General features: G+C 42.0%; 1 protein-coding gene across 6 annotated transcripts; it reads right to left on the reverse strand.

Moving 5' to 3' along the window:
• Positions 1 to 2,306: 2,306 nt before the first annotated feature.
• On the reverse strand, positions 2,307 to 21,300 carry cunh18orf63 (chromosome unknown C18orf63 homolog). 6 transcript variants are annotated; one of them, XM_071484345.1, is made up of 14 exons: positions 21,145 to 21,300; positions 19,861 to 19,989; positions 19,499 to 19,577; positions 17,641 to 17,697; positions 17,419 to 17,530; positions 12,810 to 12,851; positions 11,808 to 11,884; positions 11,332 to 11,444; positions 9,219 to 9,315; positions 8,713 to 8,798; positions 8,296 to 8,482; positions 6,040 to 6,951; positions 5,155 to 5,238; positions 2,307 to 3,091 (listed from the first exon to the last, which is right to left on the reverse strand). In XM_071484345.1, exons 2-14 carry the CDS (start codon positions 19,986 to 19,988, stop codon positions 2,969 to 2,971), a joined length of 2,097 nt encoding a protein of 698 aa, XP_071340446.1. In that variant the 5' UTR covers position 19,989; positions 21,145 to 21,300; the 3' UTR covers positions 2,307 to 2,968. The 6 variants fall into 6 exon arrangements, with proteins under 6 accessions (XP_071340446.1, XP_071340443.1, XP_071340444.1 ...); XM_071484342.1 differs by having other exon boundaries at positions 8,647 to 8,798; XM_071484343.1 differs by lacking the exon at positions 21,145 to 21,300 and adding an exon at positions 20,487 to 21,133 and having other exon boundaries at positions 8,647 to 8,798.
• Between the last annotated feature and the right edge of the window lie 231 nt (positions 21,301 to 21,531).

The raw sequence follows: 21,531 nt of genomic DNA on the forward strand, positions 1-21,531 counted from the left end.
TGGAATTCTACAGCCTCCCATAGCTCAGGATAGAGTGTCCTGACAGGGAATCTATCAAAATGCATTGTGGGAAACATTAGACTTCACACAGTGTCGGGGTGGGGTGGGTGGGGGGGCTGTGCACTCAGCTGGGCAGGACACAATGTGCTGATGTCACGTTTTCACATGATAACCCCCCCCCTCCTCCAACAGCGGACAGGTGGCTGCTGAGACACCAAGACACAAACTGACTGAATCTTTAAAACTAATGTACAGAAAAGTCTGATCACTGACTGAGACTCTGCACAGGAAAGAGAATTCATCTGTTATTATTATATAATTTTTATATATCATATATATTAATATTTGGATATATCTGTGGCTTAAAGAACCAAAACCATCTCAGTGTAGTTTTACATCTCCTCTCTCAGGCTTCTCTCTGGAGCGCTTGTAACAACAGGTCAGTCAGCCAATCAGAAGAGAGGATCTGAGCCTCTCTTCTGATTGGCTGACTGTTTTCTGAGTGACTGAATAAAAATAAAGCAGATTTCAGGTAAACACTCAGAGAAACCAAATCCTGCAAGGTTGGATGGTGGGTCCAGGTGGGCGGGGCTCAGGGCGGAGCTGAGGGCGGTGACATCACAAAGTTCCAGAAGTCCTGACGGCTGGTTTTAAGACTCAGTTTCTGAATACAGGCTGTGTGCATTTCGCTGTGGACTGAGGCTTTGATACTTTCACAGTATTAATATAGAACTTAGACCTGCTTTATGATCACACACACATGGACATCTACCTTTAGACTGGATGGAGCTGTAAGAACTGGAATGACCGGGCAGTTTGTACCTGGTTCACAATGCCAAGACATCTGCTGCAGAGCAGTTCAGACTGTCTCAAGTGATTTACAGGAAAAAGCACGGATAAAAATCCATAAAGCACTTTTAGTGGATAAAACATAAATATTAACCATCTGTAGGACAGTTAACTGTAGCTCAGACCAACTTCAAAGCCAAAAAGCCACCTGACAAACAGAGATATTTTATAAAATGTCCACTGCAACAAATGATGTTATTGGTTTTCATTCAGAAAACCTTTTTCACGTCACTTACAAACACGTGTTCTCTGCTCCTGGAAACACAACCTCCGATAACTCTCCCAGAGAGAGATTTATTTTGAAAATCCTCCTAACCAAACACACACACTCACAAATCTCTCTCCAGCAGCCCAGCATCTAATGTTAGTGTTTTATTATCACTGTTATATTCAGAGCAGGTTACATGTCTGTCATGAGGAGAAGTGGTCGTCTCATTAAGTGCACGATGTTTACACTGAGTCATAATCACCAAACACAGCAGCAGGATCATTCATCATCTGCGTGTACACAGACACACAATGAGACCATAATTGCACAGACTGAAATTTTCTTTCAGCTTCTACTCTGTATACAAACTGGTCAGATTCCAGAATAAACACAGCTTAAGTTAATTTGTCAGAGCAGAGTCAGGGCTTGGTTTCATCCGTCTTTGAGAAACATGGTCCACATTGTCAGATAAGGTCAACTGCTGCAAACACTGTCAGCATCTGAAACCCTCCATGATTCTAACACAAAGTTAAAAGTATTAACTTGTCACCATCAAAAAACTAAAGCTGTAACTAACAGTTATTCCAGCACATCTCTGGAGATAAATCTGACAAGTCAGAAGATTAAAAGAAAAACTGATGTGTCCAGTGTCTTACTACAGCTGTATCTACAGTATCTACAGTCTGTAGTTTATTCCTATAACACATACAGTGTAGTGGCTGCTGCAAGTTCTCTGGTCCACTCCCTCAATTTCAGATGCCGATGCTGGTCCAAACATGGGCCGAGTGCTGCAAAGTGAAGCCAATTCTCATCTCAAATCTGCAACTCCCAAATCTAGCCTCCACTTTGTTAACTATTATCAGGACCACAGAAGGAATCAGTTAGACTTCTTTCAGACTAGAAAGTCAATATAATACGAATGAATACTGACACACACACACACACACACACACACACACACACACACACACACACACACACAGAGAACATGTCTCAGCTCATCTGATGGAATGTGACACCCTGCAGACATAAAACACACAGATCAAAAGTTGTGCCACATCTTAACTAATACATGGATGAATGGACACATCTGTGTGTGTGTGTGTGTGTGTGTGCGCGTGCGTGCGTGCGTATTTCGAACAGCTGCCTGGCAAACCTGGAAAAGACTGAGAGAAAATCGAGGGGTTGAGACGGAGCGGACTGACAGAGCAGCTGTTCTCAGATTTTAGGGAATGAAACAAACATTACAGAACTTTTTAAAAATTATATTTCAAACAGAGTTTCAGTAAATAAATAAAAATAAATAGAAATACACATTCTTTAAGAACAAGGAAGCTATTTCTGAATAAACATGGTATAAACAAGCAAAGGTTGGTCATAGAACACAGAATATAGAATATTTTCAACATATAAATGGATTCAAATAAACAGCAGATTTACATATATTTTCCATGTTATACATTTTCATGTGGTTTGTTTTAACGCCTGTATTTGTGCCTGGAGTCGTAGAAAACTCATCTAACAAACATCTCTCCTGTAAAACTGAACTAAAGCCACAGCAGAATAACACAGTTTAAATCAGTAAAAAGACGTTCACATGAACTCACTTAAAAGGGTAAAAATTCACAGACCAGAACTCCTCATAGAAACTGAACCTGAACAATCTGTGAAGCCCTCTGTAGTTTCAGGTTGTCACTTTCTACCTCACAGTGACTTTATGGGACACGAGAATTTAACTTTGGCAAATCTTCAGCATCGCAATTAGAGGATGAGAAAGTCTCATCTGTGATTCAGGCCGATAAGATTTTACATCAAATCCTTAAATGAGGAGCTCAGCACAGCGTTAATACTCCAAAGTGAGTCTATTAAGTAGATATGGTGTGTGTGTGTGTGTGTGTGTGTGTGTGTGTCTCAGGCCTCGGCCAGACAGCCCATGACCTTCAGCATCAGCTCCTCCTTCTTGTGTTTGGCGCTGATGAGAACTCCTCTTCCTCTCAACCAGGACAAGAGGGTCGCAGAGTTCAGCCTGGACAACTGGAAGGGGGGGGGGGTAGTAAAGTGGGAGAAACACAAAAAGAAAGACGAAAGAGAGGATGAGAAACAACAGAAAAAGATGGAGAGTAATAAACTTAAGTTCAAGAAAGACACAGAAAAACTTAATTAAACATGTATAAGAGGAAAAAAACTATAGTTTGACCAGCAGAGACTCCAAAAGGTCAAATAATAGAAACAGCCAGGCTGGTCTTTATGCTAAGCTAGGCTAACCAGCTGCTGGCTGAACACCTTGATTTGTTGTGTTGTCACAGATTTGTTCAATGAATAAAACAGTGTGAAGTGAATCGTTATCTTCTGAGATGTTGTAGGTGACAGGTTTTCACCTGCCCACACACTCATGCTCCGGCAGCCTGACACCAAACACCAGAGCAAGAGTCAAACACAGCAACAGCATTTTAATGCACTGCTCTGCATTAATGTCTGACAGCAGAGAAAAGAGCTTCGTCTTTCATTTCATCTCACATCAGCTCTTACTGAAAACACAAGTAGCCTACACTCAAACATATATGAACATATATAAACAGTGTAAAGGACATTTATGACATCATCATCGTCTAATCAAACAGTGACCATCTCAAAAGATTGTTATCTAACATTACAATTAAAGATGAAACTGTTACCGGTTTAATATTACTGTTTAAATTTTCATTATCACAATAACCGTGGTCGATTCCTGAGGTTAATTACTGTGGTAGAGTCTCGGAGCCTCTGTATGAGACACTTCCATCTGTGATTATGTTTTTGAAACTTATTTCAGGGCTGCAGCTCACTATTTTATCCCGGTGTCTCTGGTTTAACAGCACCATGCTGGACAGATAATAATAATAATAATAATAATAATAATACTACATTAGTTATTCCCTTGTTCACACAGTGGGCATGCAGCAGACAAACCCAGCACCAGTGTGTTGGGAGTGTTATTTTATTATTTAAATTGTGAAATGATTTCAGTTGATGTTTTATTACTTTTTGAACATTTTAAGCACATTTAAACAATTAATAAAAAAACTAATAATACTGATAACTGTGATAATTTTGGTCACTATAATGGTGATTATCACATCTATGGCTTCTCATTTTTCCTCTCCTTTATAGTCTGGACTAAAATTCATTTCAACTTGATTTAAATGGTTAAACTTGTATTTATCAATACAAAAAAATAGTAAAGGTTAAAAATATGAACCACACCAAAGAACAACATGTGCAGTGATGTAACTGTGTAAATAACAGTAAAACAGGAACTGTAATTGATGTATTGTTCTTGAAAACTTGCAGGTTGGAGCTGTAAAACTGATGAATGTTGTTATTAATCTGCTCAGCTCCCTGTGGGCTCCCGCCTCCTCCCCACCATCCATCACTTTAACAGCCCTTACCCTCCTCCGAAAGGACGTTTGTAGGGAAACCGAGGCTGACAGAAGTCTGTGTACACTATTCATCACACTAACACACCTTAATACATCACAGTAATGTATGTAGTGCTCCTAAAGGATGTTTATGAGGAAGCTAAAGCTGTACGCACAGCACGAGTGGATACACTAGAAATACATAAAGTCTCCTCTCTCCTGAAATAAAGCACCACTTGTTCACACCCCAATATTTTAAACAAGACAAACTCAGTGCCCTTGCAGCACCTGCAGGAGGCTGCTAGGTTCATTACGTAGCAGAAAACCAAGCAGAGAGACAATTTCTCTAATCTCTACTCTCCAGGACAGGAAAACCTCCTCAGCAGGGCATTGGTAGTCTGCTGAGTGATAAGTGGGTACACAACATATAATGTCTGCTGCACGTCATGTCCAGAGGGAGGCGCCAGAGAAACAGTCAGTGATTACTTAACACAAGGGTTTGCTCTGTGTACGGTGGCCATTTGGGGACATCTCAGACTCAGTTGTTAATATATTTATCTGATGTTCATTTCCAGATCACAGCAGCATGAGCAGGATTTATCAGATGCTTGTTGATATTTGTCTGGTCAACAGGTAGTGAAAGGAGGTGAAAGCAGGAAGAGGAGGAGAAAGAGGAGGAAGGGCAGTATGTGTCCTGACCTGGTTGCTTCTGGCCATTTTCTCCACCTCCACGTCTTGTGTCACAGCTCTGGATTTCTTTGGCTTCAAGTCGAACACAACTCTCTGAAACACAAAAACGCATGATGAGCACAGCTCACTGCAGCTTCCAGCTCCACTGGGATTCTACAGTTTTTATAGAGCAGCAGTCGTCCAGTAGGTTTGCATTACCATCGCTGAGCCCTTCAATACAACAACACCTGATACAATTCAAAAGACAAACAATCAAAGAAAAAGAGAAACGAATGGACAGATCAGGCTTGTTGTCTCAGCTGAAGGAGGGATGTAGGATTTCTACAACAGCTGTGAAGACGGCAGCACCATCATCTCAAAAACTAAACAGTGAGCTGCTGCTGTCAGAAATAAAAAGACATGATTTAGCAGCTGTGTGGCTTCATTCTGGAGGCTTCAGATGTTTCAGGAGAAGACACCATGCTTTTCAGTACTTTTTATATATTCTATACAATTATACTCAGATGCTGCTTGTGGCAGAGAAACCATTTTCTGATTTAAAAAAATAGCAAAATAAAGTTTTGAGTCACAGTGAATCTTGATACTGATGTAAAACTAGGGTATGCAAACTGAGGCAACTATTCATCAGCATGCAAGGTCAATAATTAAGTCTATGCTGAAACAAAAAGAGGCTGCGACCAAATCATGTGCAGGACAGTAATTTTATCCAAACCTTCAACAAAAGGTTCGAATTTTGAATAAAAGGTGGTGTAATTCAAACAGCTTCAGTCTTTTTTTGTTGTGGAACATAACTACAAGTCTACGGCAGTTTTAAGAAACACAAACATAAAAAACTTTGATAGTGAGACCACGTTGTAATGAATTTATTTTTAACAGTCTAAACTAGGGACTCACTCTTCTGCTGCTGCTGCTACTGCAGGAATCCTTGTTGGAGATGTCAGAGGATGTCAGAGGTGGAGGAGGTGGAGGAGACTCGGTCACTGCAGCTGATGGTCTGGAATCAGCAGCAGTGCTGCTTTCAGAGCTGAACTTCACACTGGTTTTCGGACTGGACTTTGGCTTTGAAGCGAGGTTAAACCCGGGTTTAGCCTTCAATGCAGGACTGAGGCTGGGGATGTGCTTGACATTGGGGGGAGGAGACGGCTGATGAGTGGTGCTGCTGGGAGGTTTGGGGCGACGCTTAAAGTGGGGAACGGTTGGTGGAGGAGGAGTTGGGAGGGATGCAAAGGAAAAAGAAAGAGGAAGAGGAGCAGTAGCAGGTCTGTTCTTCCTAAAGCAGGGTAGTGTCACCCTCCTCCTCTCCTGCCCTCCCCCACTCAGGTGCTCCCTCTGCTTCTGCACCCGCAGCAGGGCGACGTTAACGTGACGCGATGGATGCTTGTTCTTGAAGATAGGAACCAGTTTAGGAGCAGGGTTCATCAAGGTTTGACTCGGGGGAGGAAGAGGGGGGAGGACTGAGGAGGAGGAGGTAAGGGATGAAGCTGGCTGGAGGAGTGGGAGAGAGGAGGAAGAGGAGAGGGAAGGGGCTGACTGGTAACCTGAGGAATCAGAAGAGGAAAAAGAAACACATGAGAGGGAGGAGGATGATGATGAAGGCCACTCCCCACCTCCTCCACACCCCTGACTTTGAGTCAGACTGCTCAGACATCCGTTAGCTCCGTTCTGCTGGGAGAGAGGGGTCCAGACTGGTGGCTGCGACCCAGAGGAGGGTCTCATGTGTTGGGGAGGAGGAGGAGCAGGGAGCTGGGTGAGGACAGGCCTCATGGAGGATGAAGTGGTGAGGTTGACCTGCTCACTGCTCAACACCTGAGGAAGAGGAGGAGGAGACTTCTGTAGAGAGGAAACTTACAGAGGAAGTCAGATTTCATTTATACATTTATATAATTGTTTCACATTATTCCTCTGATCTACATGTGGCGCTCATGTGCCAACAAAGACAGAGAAGACGACTCCAGCTGGTAAACAAAACTGGGTTTAATCACTAGTTGTAAACATGTTAAAGTGTATGAACACACACAGATTTACCACCTCATGGTTGTATCCCTCCGCCACTGAGACTAGTACCAGATTTTGTCATAATTGCTGTGTTAAGTCTTGAGTAATGGCTAAAAAGTGACCTCTGACCTTTGACCACCAAAATCTAATCGGTTCATACTTGAGTCCAAATGAATGTTTGTGCATAATTGAATATAAAATATGTAAAAATATAAATAAAAATATAAAATAAAGTAAGGCATCATGATCCAGAGGATGTGTCTGAAATAACACATGGAATAAACTTGCTGCTAACAGGCTGAACAGACTTCAGTCACACCTGCTTGTAAAGAGCTGCAGATTTTTGCAGACAGACAGTAACTTCTCCTCCAGCTCTCACAGATGGAAACGACCTCTGCTGAACACTATAAATATTTTAGTTTCACTCTGTGAGCACTGAATCGATCTCACCGGAGGTTTCTCCATGCAGACTTTCTCGAGTTGATAAAACACACTTTAGCTGCGCCACGTGAATAAGAAAAGGCTTTTTCTCCCACATCTGCAGAATGAGCTCTCAAGATGAGAGATAGCTTTAATTCCACCTGCTTCATCAAAGCGTTATGATGGATAATTTACCGTTGCATCTACAGACTTCACTGAGAGCTCAGGGCTGCTTATGGATTCACACTTTTATTAGAACTGTTGTAGACATGGATGAGTTTTCAGCAAAAATCATTAGCAAGAAAAAAAATGGTTGCTGTTCCATTTAAAGGTCATTAACATGATTTTTATTTTATGAGAAACAACTTTTATCTTTCTTTGTGAAAACAAGGCCTCAAGAGGATGAGGACACTTCTAGTTCTCTTCTAGTTTTCTTTAAATTTACTGTTTTCCTCATCCGAGATGATCAGTCTGATCTGTTGTTCAGACATGAATCCTAATAAACATGGCCTCTGGACAACCAGCAGCACTTTTCATCACTTTCCTCCTGACGTCTGTGTCATGAAGATGTAATCTGAATCTCCTCAGCACCGGATTGTGTGGTCGTCAAAGTGTCCACGAAGATTTTACAAGGTGGGAAATGGACTGATCAGAAAGAAAGAAAGAAAAGGAAGGACTCCAGCTTTAGAAAGGCCTTGTGTGTGTGTGTGTGTGTGTGTGTGTGTGTGAGAACACCTGTAGTGATGCAGCAGTGCTCAGACTGGTTGTGTGGTAACAGGGTTTGCTGGTCAGGTGTGCAGGGAGGCCACACACACTCTGCACTCTATCCCTGATGTCAGACAGGAAGGAGCCCAGCGTGGCCTGCAGGTCGACCCGGGGGCAAAGCTGCACCGGCTGCAGGCGGATACAGCTCAGAGGGTACCTGCTCAGGACCAGGTTAAAGGAGCACTGCAGGTTTTACACACAAGATTCAACTCATCAACTTATTTTAACAAATTGTTGATATATTTGATTTCTTAGTCTAATTTAGACCACTGAAATGTATTATTATGTTATAGATATTTATTATCTTATCAGATTTTGTACATTTTCTTTGTTGTATATTTGGTTGTTATTTCATCTGCTTCATGTATCTGGAGGGTGTTAGGATACGTGAAGAGTCTCTCTCCGACCAGTCTGAAGTAAATGCTACAATACACCACCTCCTCCTCTGCAAGCTCAGGGAGCCTGTAACCATACTGGAAAACAAACACACACACACACACACACACACTTCTCCAGTTCTTGCTCCAGTGCAGGTGAATGTGTGAAACGTGTCTGTATTTGATAAAAAGGACCTTTTTAAATTCATAAAATCATCATTTCATCAGGTTTATCTCTAACCAAAGATAAAAAACTCTCCCTGAACTTCAGCCTTTCTATTCTGGCTGCTTCACTATAACATTATTGAGGTTTGGATAAAATACAGAGACAATAAACTGTGATTTCTATTTCTGGTCTGATGGTCAAAGACTCTCCCAAAACCTCAGCAAACTGTTGCTATGGCAATGTCTTCTAATGGAGAGCAGCTAATTAAGATTCATTTTTCTTTCTGTGTTTTTTTTGCTCTCATAGCTGCACGTTTTTAAAAAATGTGTGTGTATGTGTTTGTGGTGTACCAGGCGGTCCCAGTGGTTCTGCAGGTCTCTGTAGGTCCTGAAGGGTCCATCTCTGGGGAGCTGACGGCTGATGGTGATAATCTGGCCTTTCTTCATGCTAAACACACACACAGACTAATTTAGTGAGAGGGAACAGGTGTGTTTCTGCAGCAGGACGACCTCTTGTGTTTAAACAGACCTGCGGCTCCACCTGCTGGTCTCAGTGAGTATAACACATCCAGAATTCTTCTTGACTCACCTTGAGAATGAACCAGGACACTGAAGTGTCTGTTCACCTGCTCACCTTCAAACAGGAGGAGACGAGCTGAGCAGAAACCTGCCTGACTGACCTTCACTCTGACCACTAGCTTAAACACAACAGGTCCTGTATTGTGTATTAAAAACATTAGATCTAATATGTGGCTTGGCCAGTAAACTGCTCTGTGACAAGAACTGAGGAAACTCAAGTTGCCATAGAAACCAACTCCGCAGTATTATCTGTAGATTAAATCATAATCATCAAGCATAAATAGTCTAATGGGTCTGTATCAGTAAAGCATGAGGAGCAGTGAAATCTGTGAACCTGTGAGGACCAGATATTCTCACACAGACAGGAAGTGTCACACAAAACAGGATGACTGAATTATTAATCATCATTACTTACTATTCATCTAACGACCGAGGCTGGTTGCACAAAACACCTTAAGTGAAGATCTCTAACTCAGGGATGAGTTAAGGTTTCCTTAAAATAAAAAACAGTTGCAAAAACCCTTAATTCTTGTCCTTAAATGTTCACTGCAGTATTTAAGGTTTCTCCTTAAACACAAAAGTAAGGAAATAACTGTGGTACCTGTGACTCTGCCTGAACTCAAAAGGAGTGAAGAACATGAACTCATCACCCTTAACCACGAGGAACTGATTCTACATCACAGATCTGACCTGAGGTCAGTTTATGATCTGTCGGCCGTCTTGAGTCGGATCACTCCACCTTCCACGGTTTTAATGATGCTCTACAGTTTAATGTCACATAATCTTTCTGGTCAGGTGTAGTCGAAGTGTTTCATGTCCACAGATCAGCAGCGTGCTGGGTCACATGATCAGCGGCGTGCTGGGTCACTCAGAGTTTAAACTCTCTGACCGTCTGATGAACACCATGAAGTTCTGTCAGAACAGGAGGATGAGGCAGCAGCGACTCCTTCAATGTTACCTGCTTCCCAAAAGTTAAAGCAGGTATCACAAGTGCTAATGGCAGCAAAGCAATGGTCTCCATGGAAACAGCAGAATTTTACTGCTGTAAATTACTACCTAAGGAAACCTTATAGGAGATTCTGAGCAACACCCTTAAGTAATTCCCTCGGCTATGGAGAAATTAAACCTTAAGTGTTAAACTTAACTAGAAAACTTTAAGCCTTTTTTCCACTGGCTCCTGATCCTTTAATTCTGAGAATAAGCTCCACAGGTCTGACTCAGTCTCTAGTGTCAGTTGGACAAGTGAGAAGCTGCCTGGTTAAAAACTGCTCAGTCACCTTTATCAACAGAACAGGATTTAAATGTTCGTATTTAGTTTAAACATCTATAGAAGCAAATTACTGATGAAATCAGGAGCTGAATACAACAGTTTGAAATGTATTGCACCTCAGTATTTGACTGTGAAAACCATCTTACTGAACTTCTGTGCTCTGAATTTTACTTTCTCAACAGTCAGTTTCAAGTTTTGCAATTTCAAAAAGTTTATTTCAAGTCTAGATTTATTTTAGGTTTCTCAAATCCAGGTAGAAAACCCACATGTCCAATATTCAAAATCTATATTCAAATTGTTTTACAATGAGTTACATTCAGATCTGAATGTTCAAGTCAAGTCACAAACTCAGATCTGAACATGTGGGACACCAAGACATCAAACCTTTTCTGAAATCGCACAACTCAAAACTGACTATTGATTATTATTATTAAGTTTGAATCAGACTTTGTCAGTTCAGAAAGTCAAATATTTCTGTGCAATAAACTTGGTGGTATAAATCTGGTATAAATAAATTATCATGGCAGTGATTTGCTTCCACGGACATCACAGGTGGTGGTTGATTCAGCCGTCTGTTGTTGTCTGCACTCTGTCCAGCAGGTGGAGCTGTCTCACCTGGGAAGGACGTGACACCAGATTGTTCCCCCGGTGGAGGGGGGGTCGAGGACGGAGTCAGGATCACAGCAGAACCTCCTCAGCACCAACGGAGGGAAGCCAAAGTCCTCCAGCTGCACCAAACACACACAGACATTTAGCCATCAAACATTTCTCCTTCTCAAGTTTTATTTATGGGTTTTATTATTTTTTTTCTGCAGGTTTGACTTTTGACAAGTTCCTTTCTTGGTTTGTGGTGAAAAGTTAACACGTGAGCCAGAAAACAGGTGATGAGTTTTTAAATTTGGATTTAATTTGGGTTTTTTGTGTGGCTATTTTCACTTTGATGGAATAAAAAACAACATGTGGCTCTTGTCTCCCGTCACTGTTTACTCTGACACAGATATCTCCTGTTGTTAAACAAACACATCCCGGTGATGAGGAGTATTTCATAATTCTTTAAAAAGGTGACATCTACGGTGTCTCTGTTCTCTTACTGTGGGTGGGGGCAGTCTGATGGTGTTGGCCTGGATGCTGATGCACAGCTGACCCTCCCTGGTGCTCAGCTCCATGCCTGATTAACCAGAAGGGACCAACAAAAAGTGTTGACAACACTAACTCCATTTGTATTGTTTACTAGTATCAGTTGTGTTTTGTTATTTCACAGCCTCAACACACGGGACCTCACACAGGGTCCAAAGATCAGTTGAAGGGGTCATGTGAGGACTGAGGAACCTGAAATCACCTCCTCATGGTTGTCTGCCTCCATCAAACAGCCAAGTTGCAAGAAATATGGTCACAATCTGCCCTTCCTGAGTTAGTGTTCAACCAGAGGTGTTTTTGCAGAACATTATAGTGTCACAGTGAAGATGACCTTTGACCTTTTCGATATAAAATGTCATCAATTTGTTTTATCCTTATAGATATTTGAGTAAAATTGTGTCATAATTAGTGAGTGAATTTGTGAGTTATTCTGGATAAAACTGTGTTTGGTAACTTCACAGTGAACTTAATGACCTTTGACCTTTGACAACCAAATCCTAATCCGTTCATCCTTGAGTCCAAATGAACGTTTCTGCCAATTTTGAAGAAGTTCCCTCACAGAGTTACTGAGATATCATGTCCACAAGAATGAGGACAGACGACCAGAAAACATGATTCCTCCGGCCCTGACCGTCGCCTGTGTGGAGCCACACAAAAATCAGTTCTATACGTTTTATTTACTTTTTGTTTCTATTTCTTGTGAAATATTTCACACTTTCACTTCAAGGCTCTGAAATCCTTTAAAACAGACAAAAAAGGAAAAGCTCACGTCCACTCTGAGCTCACAATGACAGAGTCATCAAGTGATGAGGGCTCAGGAGGAGACACCGTCACATTTTAAACATCTGCTCTGAGACGTATTTCAGTGTTTAATCTGGGTGATTGAACTGCTGCAGATTCTGCTGGTTATAATTACTCAGGGTTTGTGTGTTGGAATAAGCTGCAGTGAAACTTACTGACAGCGTTCAGCCTCCCCCTGTCAGTCAGAAAGTCCTTTCCTACGAACACAGACAGAAAACAAACGTCACTGGATCAGAACTCACCTCGGTGAAAAACATAAAAGTGGACACAGGCAAAGTGTTTGGTAAAAGTCACTGAGTGTTGGTGGCTTTGATGGACACTGAGGAAACACAGGCCGAGTCCTGCAGCTTCACCACAGCCCCACGTATTTATCCAGGATGAGGTGCAGTGGGGAGGGGGTCTGTCCTCTGCAGCCTGTTAACCTGTCACCCTGTCACACTCTCACACACACACACACACATACTTGTACTTCTATCTTTGTGAGGACACTCATTGACATAATGCATTCCCTAGCCCCTTACCCTAACCTTAACCATCACACCTGAGAGCCTAACCCTAACCCTGACCCTAACCTTAACCTAAACCTAATTCTAACCATAACTCTAAAACCAAGTCTTAACCCTCAACATGTGATTTGAAGGTGTCTCAAAAAGTGAGGACCGGCCAAAATGTCCTCACTTTCCCAAAAATGTCCTCACTCTGTTAGTAAAATACTTTTTTTGGTCCTTACTATGTAGCAAGTACAAGTACACACACACACACACACACACACACACACACACACACACACACACAGTTCCAAACCCAGCTGGCTACAGAACGGGCAGGTGAACACCTTGTTGGCCAATATATTTATTGATAATTTAGTCCTGACATATTGATAACTTATCGATGAATTATCTACCATTTCTCAGAACTCAGGTTGAGACAAAGATTTGAATTCAGACTCTGCAAAAGAAAATGTGAACACACACACATACACAGATATATTATTTACACCATTTTATATCAGACTGGGTCCAAGGTTGAAGCTTGACCAAATGTTGCTACACACAGCTGTCACTTTGATCAAAGACACACACACACACACACACACACACACACACACACACACACACACACACACACACACACACACACACACACACACACACACACACACACACACACACACACACACACACACCAGCCTTGACAAACATCCTGTGTGAGAGCAGTGATTACAGGTTGGACTTTGCTGTGAAGCAGACAACAGAAGAGTCGTTCTAACACTGACACTCTATAAACAATCTATAATCTATAATCTAAATTTCTCTACATACTGACAATCGCAGTGTTTCAACAGGGGGCCTCAGAGCTACTGGACTTTTCTGTCCAAGTTGTTTCTCCAGAGGATGCTGAGGTTTCCTCCACAGGGACTCAGGGTGTTTCAGCTCATGTCTCTAGTTTTCCTAAAACACACTTTTATTCTAGAGGCGTTGTAATCTTTTTAATAATCAGACCATCTGGACAAAACAAGTAGCCTCACTGCGTGCAACTCTAGATACTGTGGCCCCTCTGAGGACGAAGGTAGTGAGTCAGAGAAGGCTAGCTCCATGGTACAACTCAGAAACACGAGCTTTAAAGCAAAATTCAAGGAAACTAGAAAGAAGGTGGCGTTCTACTAACCTGGAAGAATCTCTAAAGGCTTGGAAAGACAGCCTATTGGCGTATAAAAAAAGCCTCCGTAAAGCCAGAACATCCTATTATTCATCATTGATAGAAGAAAACAAGAACAATCCCAGGTTTCTGTTCAGCACTGTAGCCAGGCTGACAGACAGCCACAGCTCTGTTGATCCATCTATACCTTTAGCCCTCAGTTGTAATGACTTTATGAGCTTCTTTACAAATAAAATTGTCTCTGTTAGAGAAAAAATTCACCATCTCCTCCCCACAGCTGACTCAGATGTACTGTCCAGTTCAGCAGCCTCAGAGTCCACTGTAACTGGTTTATATTTTGACCGTTTTACTCCTGTACATCTCTCTGAGCTCACTTCAACAGTTTCTTCATCTAAACCATCGACTTGTCTTCTAGACCCCATTCCAACAAGGCTGCTCAAAGAAGTTTTTCCTTTAATCGACAACTCTATATTAAGTCTGATTAACTTATCTTTATCAACTGGTTATGTACCGCAGGCTTTTAAAGTTGCAGTAATTAAACCTCTACTTAAAAAGCCTACTCTTGATCCTGATGTTTTAGCCAATTATAGACCTATATCCAACCTCCCCTTTATTTCCAAAATCCTTGAGAAGGTTGTTGCAAACCAGTTATGTGATTATTTGCACAGAAATGGTTTGTTTGAAGATTTTCAGTCAGGTTTTAGAGTCCATCATAGCACAGAAACAGCTCTGGTTAAGGTTACCAATGATCTCCTCATAGCCTCAGACAATGGACTTGTCTCTATACTTGTCCTACTAGATCTTAGTGCCGCATTTGACACCATCGATCATAAGATTTTGTTACAGAGACTAGAACATATGGTCGGCATTAAAGGAACTGCACTAAGCTGGTTTAAGTCATATTTGTCAGATAGACTCCAATTTGTTCATGTTAATAATGACTCTTCTATCATCACAAAAGTCAGTCATGGAGTTCCACAAGGTTCTGTGCTAGGACCAATACTCTTCAGTCTATATATGCTTCCTCTAGGAAACATTATTAGGAGGCACCAGATAAATTTCCATTGTTACGCAGATGACACCCAGCTGTACTTATCCATGAAGCCAGGTGAGACTAACCAGGTAGCCAAGCTTCAGGTGAGTCTTAAGGACATAAAAACCTGGATGACCAGTAATTTCTTACTCTTAAATTCAGACAAAACTGATGTTATTGTAATTGGCCCAAAACACCTCAGAGATACACTATGTGATAATATACTGACTCTGGATGACATCACCTTGGCCTCCAGTGCTACAGTCAGAAACCTTGGTGTCATTTTTGACCAGGACTTGTCTTTTACTTCACATATAAAGCAAGTCTCTAGGACAGCCTTCTTCCACCTGCGCAATATTGCAAAAATCAGACCCATTCTGTGTCTAAAGGATGCTGAAAAACTAGTTCATGCATTTGTTACCTCAAGACTGGACTACTGTAACTCTTTATTGTCAGGATGTCCCACAAAATCAGTAAAAAGCCTCCAATGGATCCAAAATGCGGCAGCACGAGTACTGACAGGAACTAGGAAACGAGATCACATCTCTCCTGTGTTAGCCTCTCTGCATTGGCTCCCTGTAAAATCCAGGACAGAATTTAAAATCCTCCTCCTCACCTACAAAGCCAGTAATGGTCAGGCACCATCGTACCTTGGAGAGCTTAGAGTTTCCTATTTTCCCAATAGGACACTTCGCTCTCTAAATGCAGGTCAACTTGTGGTTCCCAGAGTTTGTAAGAGCAGAATGGGGGGCAGAGCCTTCAGCTATCAGGCTCCTCTCCTGTGGAACCAGCTCCCAGTGTGGGTTCGGGAGGCAGACACCCTCTCTACCTTTAAGATCAGGCTTAAAACTGTCCTGTTTAGTAAAGCTTATAGTTAGGGCTGGCTCGGGTATGTCCTGACCCATCCCTTAGCTATGCTGCTATAGAGCTAGACTGCTGGGGGATTCCCATGATTCACTGGGCGCTCTCTCTCTATTTCTGTCTTTCTCCCTCTCTCTCTCTCTCTCGATGACTTCATGCCATTAACTTTGTATTTTTTTTCTCTCCCGTAGTTTGTGCTTCTCCTCTCTCTCCCTCTCTCTGTCCTCATTCTGCAGGTATCTCTGCCTCTGGAGCAGCAGGATCCAGATCCACCACTACTCATCTTTACTATTAACCACTGTTATCTGTCATTATTATTGATAACACCATTACCTACACAGCTGTTCCTGGTCTCTCTCTCTCTCTCTTCTCTCCTCTCTCCTCCCCCCACCTGCTCTTTTTATCTTCTCCTAAACCCAACCGGTCGAGGCAGACGGCCGCCCACCCTGAGCCCGGTTCTGTTGGAGGTTTCTTCCTGTTAAAAGGGAGTTTTTCCTCCCCCGTCGCCAAGCGCTTGCTCGTTGTGGGAACTGTTGGGTTTTTTCTCTGTAACAAAGTAAGGTCTCGACCTGACCCTGTAAAGTGCCTTGAGATAATGTATATTATGATTTGGCGCTATACAAATAAAACTGAATTGAATTGAATTGAATTGAACACGGAGTCAAAGTGTGTTTCACCACAGAGCTCATCACAACCACATCTACTGTTATTTTTGGACTAATCTCCCTCAAACCCTCCTACAGTTTCAGTCTGTCTTTTATCTTCTTCTGTGTTTTATCTGAAGTGTTGATCTCCATCAGAAGATATATTAAACCATCTCAGTGTAGTTTTACATCTCCTCTCTCAGGCTTCTCTCTGGAGCTCTAGTAACAACACGTCAGTCAGCCAATCAGAAGAGAGGATCTGACTGCTTTGTTGTGACATCACAAAGTTGCAGAAGTGCTGACGGCTGGTTTTAAGGCTCAGTTTCTGAATACAGGCTGTGTGCATTTCTCTGTGGACTGAGGCTTTGATACTTTCACAGTATTAATATAGAACCTAGACCTGCTTTATAATCACAAACACATGGACATCTACCTTTAGACTGGATGGAGCTTTAAACTATATGAGATGCAACACTTTCAGTAGCACAAATTAATTCTTCCAAACATGTCAAAAACAATCAATAATAGTTTGTTAGTGTGTTGAGCAGCGAGCACAGAGCACCGCACCAGAGACGAGGTAGAGTCCTGCTTTGTTCCAGCGGGGAGCCAGTCTGGTGATCAGGGAGTAGGACAGACAACACTGGAGGACACCTGGAAACACACACTGAGGAGAGCCCAGCTACACACACACACACACACACACACACACACATAAAATCCAGTTGTCATAAACTAAAAGTAGACTGAAATGTTTAACCTGAGACTGAGACAGTTATTTGTCCATCTCACCTGCAGAAGACGTCTCTGTCCAAACGCCTGGACGACGCCTCTCTGGAGAAACGGGAGCTGCAGAAGAGAAAAGTTTATCAGCTACAACTCAAAATGTTACACACACATGGGGCCGTTGTCCAACAACCAGTTGTTGTTTTAAAATTCATGGACATAAAATCTAATTTTCTCAGCTGTCAGAAGGTGAAAAAGACTTAAATGTAAACAACGACCTCAACATTAAAACATTTAACACTGTGTCCTGTTTTTAATTAATCTGTATTTCCAGCTGTTTCCAGGTGATTTTTTGGGGGCAAAAATGTGGAGAACCTGGGGAATATTCCACCATCAGCCATGTTTTCTGATCATTTCTACAAATGCTTGTGTGGACACAAACATCTCCTCCACATTAATCTAATCCCTGAATGTGTCTTTGTGTCCCAACAGAACGGAAACAGATTTAATACAAGAACAAAGATGTCCCCAAAAAATTATGTTTAATTTTCATTGGCTAATTATGTTTTTATCAACATGAACCTTTATAATTTGTTCTCTCTTTAATCTGGCATCTAAAGAATGTTTCACGTTTTTATGACTCTGCTGTGGTTAAACTGTGGGTTGCCTGGAAACAGAAGTATTTTCAAAGGTTTAAAATGAAGAGTTTCTCTCTGAGTTTTAGTTTCTGGCCTGATTTCATTCATCAGGATAGTGAATGAGAGCAGAGAAGCATGTTTATGTTACACTGGGTAACAGTGTGTGTGTGTGTGAGAACAGGCACACAGGGAATGTCAGGAATCCAGATCAACTATTTTGGCTGCGTGTCTCTGCTTGGGTTGTGTTGTCACGCACACACGTATCTGAGCCACACATACACACACTAATTATTTCACATTGTTATTGGACTGTTGGCTGCATGCAGGCTCATATGTGTGTGTGTGTGTGTGTGTGTGTGTGTGTGTGTGTGTGTGTATGAAGGTGTCTTTGCATGTCTGTGTGTGTGTGTTGTTGTGTTTCTGTTTGTACTGAGATATGCAGCGTGTGTGCAGAGCCTGATGTGCTTGTGCAGTGTTTCCACGGCGACATCAAAACCTGTTAAACCGTCAGTCGTTGAAACAAACCCACAGTGTTTTGTGTGATAGTCCAGCAGCTCACACATATATACAGGTAGGTTTTTAAAAAGCAATGGGTTTCTGCTTATAACAAATGAATATACTTATGAAATAAAACAATAACCTTCAGCTTATTTCACACGACTAATGTCATTTATCTAATGATCTAATGAGTGCGGCTGATGACAACCAGTGACTCAGGTGAGGGAGGACTGGTTGGCTTCCCGCCACTGCTGAATAATTTCCTGAGGGAAACTCTGGAAACACTCATCAAACATTACACGTCGGCACATAAAAGATGTTTAAAGATGTTTGAAATACAAATATTTAGGTTTGGTTTTAAATATAAATATCATCATATGAAAATAATTTTTAAATGATCAGGAAAGAGCCAAGGTTATCAAAGGCAGATGTGTGTGTGTGTGTGTGTGTGTGTGTGTGTGTGTGTGTGTGTGTGTGTGTTTTTACCTTGAAAATGAGGACATTTTGCTTGTCTGGGAGTGGATACAGTTATCATGGTAACTGTCACTATATTATTATTATTATTATTATTATTAATTCTTTTATTTTATTACTATTATTATTATTATTGTATTGTTATTTTATTTTATTTATTTTATCTTCTACATAGAGATAAGATGAGACAAGCCTTTAGTGAAAGTGAAATTCAGGAGTTGCAGCAGCACAAGGACACGGACACACACACACACGCACGCACGCACGCACAAACACACACACAGACACACACAAATAAACAGAGAGTTTCTTACCGCCATGACCACTGTGATGTCAGTGAAGGAGTCCAGAGCAGGAGAGGCCAGAATATCAGAATACAGCAGCACCAGCTCTCTGCACGCACGCACACACACACACACACACACACACACACACACACACAGTTTATTCAAGGACACTTCCACAGGACTGCTGCATTCCCATGATACAGTAAAAGCTGGTTCAGTCAGATATATACCAGTGCTGGTAAACCCTGGGTCAGGTTCACCAGACCTCTGAAGCAACTCTTTAAAAGCTTCATGAGTCCCTTGTCTGCTAGCGTTGCTCCTGACAACACAGAGACAGTGCTATGTTGTTGTTACACACTCAGGTGCTCGCGGTGCGCCGCGTCGTTCACCTGCAGGTCTTGATCTGTTTGCTCCTGGGCTCCTCGTCCTCCTCTTGCAGAGTCAGGGTGATGCAGACCAGCTTCTTCAGGTCTGGGAGCCCGAGGAAGAACAACGACTGCTGGACTCCTCCACTCATCCTGTATCCACAACACACAAGAACGATGTGGGAATCCAGGAGTAATCACCTCTGACGACATACAGAACAATATATGACATAAAATGTCCTGCACATGAATTATATTCAATATTATATCTTGTAAAGTTAAAGTCTAATCATTACTATTTACGCACTTTATTTACTGATTAACAAATACCAGTAAAAACTGAACATTCATAGTGAGGTAGCTGGTTTTCTGCATTTGAACTGAGCTTAATGAGCTTTTCAGCCACACCTTTACCATAGACTGTATATGAAGACCTTCACATTTTTAGCTTTAACATTGATGTAGAGTGAGTCAGGGGCCCACTGCTGTGAGCCCCTGGTGCTTCTGTGTAGCGGCTAACTGGGAAAAGTCCCGGTTCCCTCCATTGAAGTCAACATTAATGTTTTGAAAGTATAAGAGGTAAAAATAAAATTAAAAACATTACAGTAATTTAAAGAATCGTTAGCTAACGCCTTGACTCTCTCACTCACCTCTTTGTTTCTAGTTGGCCCAAAAACCACCGAGCTAGTTAGCTTTTTTTATTATTAGATTTTACACTGATGTCAAACCACCAACCTTATATTCACATTTACTTTCGATCCAGAAAATGAAAATTACAGTTTTACGAGAATTACTGCGGTAAATAGAAGATTTAAGAAGAACTTCAAACAATAATATTAGCCCTCAAGCTAAAGATGGGACAGGACGGGAAAGAGCTCTCACTCTGACTTCTTTTACACAAACAAAATCTCCTGTGTCAGAAGCAGCTCGGTGTATCACCGGAGGCGCTTCATCTTTGAATTCACACAAAACGGTTTTCAGGCCCAATTAAATAAAAAGATGAGTCAACAACACATTTGAAGTCTCTTAAATTCTTAACAAAAATAACTTTGGATTTCACGTTTCACATCCCACTCATAACCGGGCTGTTTTTTTCACTGTGGAGTTACACAATTATCAATATACAATCTTTGGCTGGGAGTAGGCGGGAAAGAGCCGATGCGGGAAAAACGCAGCTTTTTCCGAACAACCCGCCAGTTTGTCTCATTATTTTACTCGTTGTAGGAGCGAGCGGGAGGCCGGGCTGAGGCCCCCCCGCTGCCCGCCCAGCGACACCGGGGGGAGTGAACCCCTGCTGATGCCACCTACGTGAGACAGCGCCCGGCTCCGTGCTCGCGTGAGAAGCGCGTTTCCTTGAAAGCGGCTGAACTCCAGTGACCTTTAGCTTCGTTCCCGCCCACAGCTCACTGGTGACTGACACAGCGACGGCCAATCAGAGGCTCCCAGGGGCCACGGTGGGACAGAGGACCACCAATAGCAGCGTTAAGAGGACGACGAGGGCGGGTTCTGTGGCCGAGCCAGGACCTCTGAGGGCCCGCGAAGCTGCCAGAAATAAACTCAGTCTGACAGGAAATCAAACACAGCCTTTCCAAAATAAAGTGTCTCAAAGGTGACAACTGATTTTTAGAGATCACAGAGAGACACAGTTTATATGAAAATGCAACTTCTCTTGTTTTGCTGAAGTTTTGTTCTTAA

Source organism: Trachinotus anak, unplaced genomic scaffold, assembly GCF_046630095.1.
Source record: "Trachinotus anak isolate AG129_WGS33_773 ecotype Australia unplaced genomic scaffold, CSIRO_AGI_Tana_v1 ptg000009l, whole genome shotgun sequence".
NCBI lineage: Eukaryota > Metazoa > Chordata > Actinopteri > Carangiformes > Carangidae > Trachinotus > Trachinotus anak.